At 40.7% G+C, this 9,962-nt stretch overlaps 1 protein-coding gene across 2 annotated transcripts in view; it reads right to left on the bottom strand.

Annotated features, from left to right (window-relative positions):
- Nucleotides 1-9,962, bottom strand: part of GRIN2A (glutamate ionotropic receptor NMDA type subunit 2A) — a 157,876-nt gene that overhangs the window by 13,043 nt on the left and 134,871 nt on the right. For both annotated transcript variants that reach the window (XM_058035941.1, XM_058035943.1), the window contains exon 13: nucleotides 698-936. In XM_058035941.1, coding sequence (XP_057891924.1) covers nucleotides 698-936 — 239 coding nt within the window. The remainder of the gene's footprint in view (nucleotides 1-697; nucleotides 937-9,962) is intronic.

Raw genomic sequence — 9,962 nt, 5'->3', positions numbered from 1 at the left:
AGCTATATAAAAAATCAAGAAAAATCAATTACCTAATGAAAGTTCTATCTGTTTTAAAAATATATTTAAAAAAAAAACCAACCAATTTGTCAAAAATAATAGAATAAGCCACATTTCCATTTTTTTTACAAGTATCAGTTTCTTGCATAAGTAAATCTCCTTTGGATCTGGTAAAGTTATCATTAAAATTTCCTTAGTGACTAACCAGACATAAATGATACCTGTGTTTGACTTTTCTCATACAGTTTATTCAAGTTTTTTATCAAAAAAAGCTTACAAAAATATTCCACTGTATTTTTATGAATTAAAATTCTCTTGCTTAAGAAATGCACAAAGCCAACAGCTAATGTCTCTTATCAAATTAGGTGGGTTTTTTTGGATTTTTAATGTGGAAATAAATACATTTCCTGCATCTACAATTTCTTCATTGAAATTTTCCTTTACTGTATTTGTTTTCAGTATTCAGTTACTGATTATCCTTGTATAAAATAATTCATATCCTGAAAAATCCAATGGATTAAGACTTCCCAAAGACTGCAAATACATCTTAAGCCCATTGACTACTCCAGAGCACCACGCTGCTTCTCTAACCTGGATTTTAAATGTTCAGGTTGGAATAAAAGGAAGGATGATATTTTAGGGAGGCAGCGTTTATTCCTTCTGTTGCCTAAAGGGGATAAATGAAAGCAGTACTGACCCTGCTGATTGAGAACAGCAATCCTGGCCTATCTGAGCAGACTCCAGTGAAGCAGAATCTGAGTTTCCAGTAAAATAAGTGCTCCCAGACAAAGGTTATTAAGCTGAGTGCCATGGCTGCTGCGAGCATGTAGAACACTCCTGCCATGTTGTCGATGTCCAGCTGGCTGCTCATGACTTCGTTCTTCTCGTTGTGACAAATACCAGTCAGCCACAGGGTTTCTAACTCTTCCATTTCCCCTAAGGAGAGCAAGGAGTCAAACCAGTTAAAATGCAAAAATCACTGCTCACAGAATTCGAAAGTCTTTGCAAGTTTAAAAATACAGCACCGTTTAATGCTTCATTCGTGGAGCACTGCAGACTTATCGAGCCAGGAGTTGCAAATATAGCAGATTTCAACTCACAGCACCCTAGTTTCAGATGTCCTCAGATTTCATAAATTACGTGGGAAGCTGGATGCTCTAGAAAGCAGGATCTGCGGTTTAGACAGAACTTTCTTCTGCTTGCTATAACTATTAGGACTTGTTATAGAGAGTGGAGTGAGTTAGTGAAGAGCTGGGACAGGCTGTGTTGATCAGAGGGAGAACTCGTCAGAGAAGCATCCTGACACCCAACCAGACCCTTTCATGCCCCCTCCTCTCCACTGCCCTGCACTTGGTACCTCCCTGATCCACTCTGACCCCTCCCTTTGGCCCTTCCCTTTAACATCACAAGACAAATTTCACAAATTCTTGTAATTCTTTTAGAGTGCCATGAGAAGTTTGTTCTTTCCCATCTGATCCGTGATGACATTATTTCTTCTTTGTAAATAAACTGCAGTGTTGTGGCTGGAGCCCTCCTTCAGAGACACATCTGGTCTCTGCATTTATCTCTGGTATCTATTCCCTTGTGCTGCTGCCATTCCAGCTTCCTGGGCAGCACCACAAACACCAACAGCCGCATCCCATGCCTGAAATGGAGCATTGCTGGTTCTGGCTGTGCCCCATCCCCACTGCCATTAAACAACTCCACTTACAGCTAAGGAAGCAAATCCACTCCCTGCCTCTCTTGTGCACTCTTAACTTTGAGTCCATATTTCACTGATGAGATTTGGCCTCAAATGAAGGACACTGTCACCTAGCAGTGCTTGCTACTGCCAGCATGGACAGAGGTGGGCAAGAAACTGCAATTGTTCCTGCCAACATTTTTTTTATTATTATTATTTTGCATGATTGACTAATTTTCAGACATTTAGTGGTGTTCTTACTGAAGCACTGCATGGGCATACAGGCCTTTTTACTCTCTTGGGATATAGTCAGCTGAGTAATTATTTTATAATGTTTAATGTCATAAACTTCATTGTTTATAGAAAATACAGCAGGCAATGTAGAGGGCCAAAAAGGACAGTACTAAAAGGACAGTATTAGCTTTCTTGGTGTGTTTTCCAATTTAAGATATGGCTTCAATATGGGGGGAGAATTTCCATGGTACCAATCCCTAATCCTTAGCCAGTGATTAGGAAATACATTTTCAGTATTATTATAATTCATACATCATTGGAAAAAAAGAACAGAAAAAAATGGCTAGAAGCTATATTGACATTTCAGCTACCTTCAAGCTAGACTAGAAGATCAATGACCTGCTGTGAAAAACCATTTTGCAGGATAGAGTGCCAGGGCACCAGGAAAGCTGCAGCCCACAGATAATTTGGATGTGAGTTCCAATTGGAAATGGAACACAACACTGTGATGGAGAAATTGCTTCTCAGAGAATGTGAATGAAAAACTGAAGTAGAAAGGACAAGTTCTGATGCACTTTAGCAAAGGCATTTCACAAATTTGTAAGAGGGATTATTCGGTCTCTAGCTAATTCCAAATTTAATTTTGTGCTTGAAGCACGAATTGAACCCCTACATCTGCAAAAGGCAATGTGTCTTCTCCCAAATTACAGTGCTCAATCTTCAAAATACCTAAGAGCATCCCAAAGAAGAAAGTCAATCCTAATGAATCTTTAAAAATCTTCTAATCCAGGACATTGGGACAATAAATTATTAATTGTAGCAGTATAGATATTGCATACATAGATAATTGGGGTTCATTATTGCATTTCCATCTCTTAGAACATTTGGATTTCTTTTGTTCTGCTAAACCTCAGTGGACTGTTTCCCTTGTCTCTCTTTCAAGTCCTCCCCAAGGTCTATGAATAAAACTCACAGAGGCCATGGAAGAGAAAAGAACCCAAGTCCAAAGAGAGAGCAATATTTCTGGTCTGTGCATTAGCTGAAGCTCTGCCAATCAGATCTCATCACTTCCCACAGGAAAGCTCACATCTCCCATGATTGTCAGGCATCAATTTGATTTGACTGCTGTGCCCTTTCACTGTTCATAACAAAATTCACGAAGGAATTTAAACCTCTATTTTATTACTGTTTCCTCTGTGTTCCTTTCCTTTTGGCATGTACATTTAAAGTAACTATTGATAATCCAGCAACCTTTCCAAAAACATCCTGACAGAAATGAACTAAGCTTGTTTTGAGTCAAGATAAATGACAGTGCCCTGGCAAGTAAAGAAGAACAAAGCATCCCAGAGCCTTGCAGATCCTGCTATTGCAATATCCCTTCCATAATATCAGACAATTACAGCAATGTTAATTAATGCTCAAAAGGAATCCATATTTTTAAGACAGCAAAGCACTGTTTATCATTGGATTAGCATATCTATGGAATGATGCTATCTGGGAATGGACATATTAGCTGATAATTCTGGTCTCTCCATATAAAGCTGTTGCCATTTCCAGTATATATTTTTATACATGTGCATAAATATTTACATATGCGTGTGTGTATGTACACAAAGAAAGACAGACAAAACTGGTAATAATCTAACTGTAATAACACTTCAGCATAGCTGACCCTAGAAAACTGGCAAAAATGCCCAGTCTTCTTATTGCTTTTCCTGCCCATTACACTTTAAACCAGATAGTCACAGAAACCATAACATTTTTATTACAAAATCCTCAGGCATAAGAAACTTTTTTATCTGTGGTGTCAATTCATTCCTTATTAAAATCTATCACTTAAAAAACTGGCCTGGAGTTTGAATTCAAAACATTGAACTTTGAGGCTAGTTATAATTCAGTTCAGAAAAAAATTTAATTTAAAAGAACAAAGTCCATTTGGAGAAATGTTATTTTTCAAATCTTTTTGGGTGGTCTGGCTTGTGAGCTGAATGTGCAGGGTGATGACACCTATGGCAATATATTACAGTAGGCAATTGAAAGGCCAGCAATTTGTGATTACCAGGCACTGGAGAGTTCAGTCATCCCTGTGTGTGCATAATACTCATTAGCAAGTGGGAGCTCCAAATATCCCATAAAACAGACCTTGAAATTCTAAGTCAGTAACCTCAATATCCATAAATGCCAGGCCTCACTGAACTGAGTGTTAATGGAGTTCAAGTCTGCATCTAATTGGGGGGGTCTCAAGTTACTCATAAATATTAATCAGACTTATTTTAAAGGGTTTTGTTTCCACTTCAGGCACTTACTAAAGGAAACTAATGCCACAATCATTTCCTACCTTCATTCATGTGTGGACTAGATTAACATGTAAATGAACAGCTGATCTCAGCAGCAAAGTACATCATGACACTTGCAAAGACCAGAAAATGAAGTGTCACTGTGTATTTGACAAAAAAGTACAGTGTTTATTTTCTGTTAAACACATCCACAATCTATTTAACCTGAAAAACTCACAAATGACTACATGATTCCTACACTAAGAGATATTTTAAAAATTCTATAGCACTGTATAATAAAAGATCTGCTTCATTTATAATGTAAGAATGAGCATAAGCAAGTGCTTTAAAAATCCATAGTTCAAGCAATGTTGAGTGTCTGCAGTATTCATTCAAAGCACACTCCAATAAATTGCAACATTCCAGCTCTCTCACTGGTAATCCAGCACTATTTACAATGGGTTCAGGTTACCCATCCCTTTGTGCTCCTCCTGGGTTTGTTCCTGTGGCTATGGAGCTCTCTGCTGGGGCTGCTATTTGCACAGAAACATGCCAGTTGGCCATTTGGCCTGCACAACCCACAAGGGCCTTCCAATCTACATAAAGTCCTCTGGCCTATTTCACACGTTATCATCCTCGGAAAGCACTGATAAACTGTCCACTGTGTCCCCCGAACAATTTTGTCACAATAAAAATTTCATTATCCAGACACAGAAACCATACAGCCTAAAGGGTACAATTACATGCTTTTCCTCATCAGGGCCCTTAGCAGGCTGTGCCACCCATCCCATCCCTCACACAGCCTGAGTCACTGGCTCTTGAGATGTGCCAGCTCTCTGGGACTCCTTTAGGGGAGTTACTGGTCTCCTCAAGTTCCTTTTGTTTCTGTGGCACAGAGGCACCTGCAACCACCTGAGCACTGGAACCCGCAGTGCTGGGTACACCAGCACCAAACTTCAGCACCTGTATCAGCACCAGGCCCTTCAGCAGCTGTATCAGCACCAGGCCCTTCAGCAGCTGTATCAGCAACTGCAGCTGCACATGCAGCCACCTACCCCTGACTCCAAAAAACATTGCCTTGCACCAATGAGAGTTGTCTGGAAAAATTAATTCTCCTTATATTGTGTTGTGTCGTGCATCGCAGCCATCCCTGCTCTGTGCAGCCTGCAGGAGGAAAGGAGGCCCTGTCCCAGTGGGGAAAGCAGAGCTGCAGCCCAGCACCCTTGTGCTTTGCTGGTTAAGTACAGCAGACCTCTGGAGTCAGCACTTCCCTGGCACTTACATAAGGCCCGGGCCAGGAGCAGGGCACTGCAGGAGATCACAGTGCATGTGTCACAGCAGAAGGTGCCAGAGGAGCTGGCTGCTGGTGACAGTGTCAGGGCCTCTCGTGCAATGTCCTACCCTGAGGATCAGCCAGCACAGCAAACTGGCATGTACCCAGAAGAGATGATCAGCAGGAGGGTTAAATATGTACACCCACACTGGTCAGATGTAGGGCATCATCCTCACAGACCCTGGCAGCACTAACACGATCACCTGCTTACTCAGGCTGGACAAAGGGTAGTTTTCAAATTTAGGGGCAGATTGTTCCATGTTTACTGTGGTAGAACTCCCCCTGAGAGAGGAGCAGGATAGCACCTCACCACGTGGGGACTCTAAAATAAAAGGGCGTTTCCCCCTAAATAGTGGGGTCAGCAGCCAAATGGGTTGATGTGCATTTGGTTCAATAAGCTCATCAATTCCAATCTGACCCAGTTATATGATCCATACAGAATGTTTCAGAGAAGAGATTACATAAAAGCACAGTAACTTTTCAAATTCAGCCTGGATCCCCCAAAACAATTTCTCTCAGCCTTATTTTCTGAGTTATTTCCCCCTGTAAAAATAGCAAGAGGAACACAGATGACTGACAGCAATAAACTTACTGTGAGCTAATGACTTCACTCTGCATGTCCCCATTAGTTAAGGATGAATTAACAGAACTGCTAAGCACGACTTTCAATATTACAATCCCTCTAACTCTTGTTCAGCTACACAAACGCCCTCCACTTATACACTCACACTCTTCAGTCACATTTGTTCCACCCACTGCTTAAGGAGGACACTAAATATATAAACAGAAAATCACTGTGATTGTGGGTGTATTCAGCCTGAGCAGCACACACTGAAAATATGTCCTTATAATCACATACGTATTTCCTTCTTGGGCTTTATCAGCCCGTGTGAGTCACACTGCTACACTTCCTTATAATCTAGACAGTGATTTGGAAGGCTTATGCTAAAATATGAACAAAATAGCAAAGAGCTTTCCCCTTCCAGATGTAAGGGGGCAAATCTCATTTCCACAGTTACCTATTACCCGTAAGGACTGGGAAGCAATTATCCACCCAGGAAAACAATTCTTAGTGTACTAAGCTGCCCTAAAAGCACATGAAGATTAACCAGAACTGAAAGTTATTAGGAAGGGATAACAGACTCTGTGGAAACTCAGACCAGAACCAGTTTTCTTCTTTATGCTTCTGTCTAATTGCTTTAAAGTTTTCAGCTTCAAGGGTTAAGGGCTTAATACTGCTACACCATCTGCCCTCTTCCTGGAGATCTCTTCCCACACTGTCTTTTGAACTGAGCTCTTCATCTGCAGGTAGTGCAATATATTACAAATACCTCAGACAAGTGGATGCATAACCTGGCCAGCTGGCTGGTACTCAACACTCCTCCCCAAAACTGCTCTCTTTACCCAGCTTTTTCTGTTCCTTGTATCCAACCATTTCTGCTGCCATGAGTGTTTGATCCCTCTATTCTGCTGCATCCCTCATAGCTAAAGGCTCCTTGCTGTCTTTCTCTTCATCTCATTCACACTCAGGATCTCTCTTACTCTCTTAATTCTGAAGCAGCTTTGTCATTTGTAGCTCAATAATCTCATCTTCTCAAAGAGAGATGGGAGAAAGACTGAAAGAAAAAGAGAGGAAGAGAAAGCTAAATTCTCCTCAGTTTCTATGCACCAGTGGTTCTACACCAAACCCCAAAGACAGAGTGCTATGGGTTTCAGAAACAATTCCTCCCAAATAACTTAGTGGGATATTTTTAGAACAAGTACTACTCTTTAACTGGCCTGTGCAGCTCAAGCCAGAGGAGTATCAGCAACAGCTGGGCCTGCAGGCAGGTGCCTGAAGCTCCTGCTGTTCCTGGAGGAGCAGGGCTGTGTTCCCAATGCTGCGCCCAGAGCTGGGCACCGCAGGCTGTGCCCGAGCCCTCTCCCACTGCTGGCACCTCACGCCCTGTGTGCCCACAGCAGTGACAGTGCCAGGTGCCACGCTGCTGTGGGGACATCAGCCTGCCCAGCTGCTCCTGCAGAGGTTCAGAACAGAAATCCAAGCAGGGATCATGCGATTCCCCAGCGCGCGGCATTTCTGTTCTGACACATTCCTGCGGCCGTGGGCGGAGGATCCAAACAAAATGATGGTGCTGTTTCTTAGCAGCCGTATCATTTGAGCTGCTTCTGAACTCCTGGGTGCTTCTACTTCTCAACAGAAGATTGAGATTCTGTCTCAGTAGAAATATTTTTACTTCTCTGTTAAAAAACAATGGAAGTTTCATCTTGTGACCACAGCAAGACAAAAAAAGCAACACAACCACCACTGGGCTTTAGAGAATAATACCAATGATCAACTATCTTAAACAAAGCTGCAGATGCTAATCATCAACTCAAAGCTTTTGCAGATAATGAGATGTGCTGTACAGAAAGCAAGATGCACAAAGCCAGAAATTCACTAACAATGCACTTCACTCATATCCTTTACGCAAGAAAAAGCAACTCCTAATTCTTTCTGCTACAAAGATTCAGAGTTCCAAAGCAATTAATCTTGCACTAACAACTGCTCATTCATCTCAGCTTCCCATGAGCAGGGCTATCTACGTGAACTTGCACAGACCAAGGGATGAAACCTTTTGAGCACAACTATACTTTTGAGACAATTAAGTAGCTATTCTTTAAACTCCTCAGAAACTCATTCCCATCATTCTTTCCTCTGTCTCTTTTCCTCCGTGTTAGAGTAACAAATTTGGCATCTTGTAGCCAGCTCCTTACACTGAGACTTCAGAGCTGCTCCCACAGTGTGATTGATAATTGTCAGTGTAATTGGTCCACCCAGTAGAGCTATCCTAAGGATGGGAACACTATTCATGTACAAACATATAGATAACCACCAGTGAGAGCTTGAAGTTATCCCTAACACAAGCCTACAGCCCTCTGTATTTAGTTAATTCTTTTTCCAGTGCCAATAAGATTAAAAAGAGGGCTCGAAGTCATTGGCTTTAATGCAGAAACAGCATCATGCTTTGAGGAGTATGAAAAGATGCCCCTGCATGAACAAGCAATTAATTCTTCAGCTGGATGTTTTACATCAGCAAGGAAGAGGGAAGAGGTTCCTACCCACTGCACAAAAAATTCATTTCAATGTGTAAGTGAACTGGCTTAGATAGGAGAATGATAGAGAAGCAGCAAGGAAAAAATCAAATGAGAAAAATCACAGGAGAAAGACACGTGCAGAGGAAATTGGAAGCTCTAAAATATATTTCAAAAGGCCATTTCAGTACTGGGTAAATGTAAAAAATAAATGAGATCATGGCTTTTTGTATGTGCAATCAGATATAGTTTTACACAAATTACTTGGTCTTATCCAAGGTTTTTCCTCTTATTAACATATTATTCAGATAAAGAAACTGTGTTTGTTGAATTCATTAGAATATTTTCTTCTTATAGTTATGGAACTCATTAGGTTTACAATCATTCACTGAAATTATTCCATACCCTGATGAATGCCCTATTACACATACTGAAGAATAATTCAATCCTTCTTGGGGCTCTGCTCTTTTACAGCTTATTCTTTGAGAATAATATATTCTACAGAAGCAATACATGTGAAATAAGATTTCTGCCTTCGTTTGTGTTTTCCTATTTATTTAAACAACCTCATTCAGGCTCCACTCAGCCTTTCCCAGGAGTACTCTCTTAGGATGAAACTTTCCCCCCAACCATACTTGCTTTTAGTCTAGAGAACTTCAAAGAAATTTTTAGTGATACAGCAAAGTGATGTTGGTCTGAACTCTGGGTTCATCCCTCCTAGCTCACCAAAACAGAGTTATGTAAGTTCACAGCTAAAAAGATTATCCATCGAACTACTGAAGTTAGACATGGATTACAAAATCAGGTCGAGCTAGTTCCAGGCAATTACTCTTTACATTTAATTTCTTGGTGTTTAGTTCCAGTTCACCTGCAATGTACTTTATAACTCAGCAGAAGAAATTTCATTATTAGGGCTTGTTGATTTTTTTTCTCTTTTTTTCCCCCCACATTTGGTGGAAAATCAATTGTTTTCCCTGAAAATGGTCATCTAGACCTGTGAGACAAAGTGAGACAGTTCTGGGACTCAAAGAAACATACCTATAAGAATTTCTACACATCCTACATGTCCAACTATTATTCTCTTTTCTCTTTACTAGAGACCACACCATTTTCTGAACAAACGTAGGGATCCTTCACAAGAGAAAAGTAATGTTTTAGCATTCCTGGGTTGTTCAGAGTAACTTCTAATAGTAGGGAAAAAATACCATAAATTTCAATTCAATAAAGTCACAATTCCCATGGTTTGTGCATTCAACATGTTTGCTTATCTTCTGAGCAGGGCACAGACATTTCATAATGAGGTTTCATTCACCTGGGTGTTCCCTTTATCTATTGCTATTCTGTAAGTTTTAATATTGAGTTTTGC

The sequence above is a fragment of the Melospiza georgiana genome, chromosome 16 (assembly GCF_028018845.1).
Source record: "Melospiza georgiana isolate bMelGeo1 chromosome 16, bMelGeo1.pri, whole genome shotgun sequence".
Lineage (NCBI taxonomy): Eukaryota > Metazoa > Chordata > Aves > Passeriformes > Passerellidae > Melospiza > Melospiza georgiana.
Note: the sequence above shows the minus strand (reverse complement) of the source record. Positions and strands in the feature narration are given on the sequence as shown.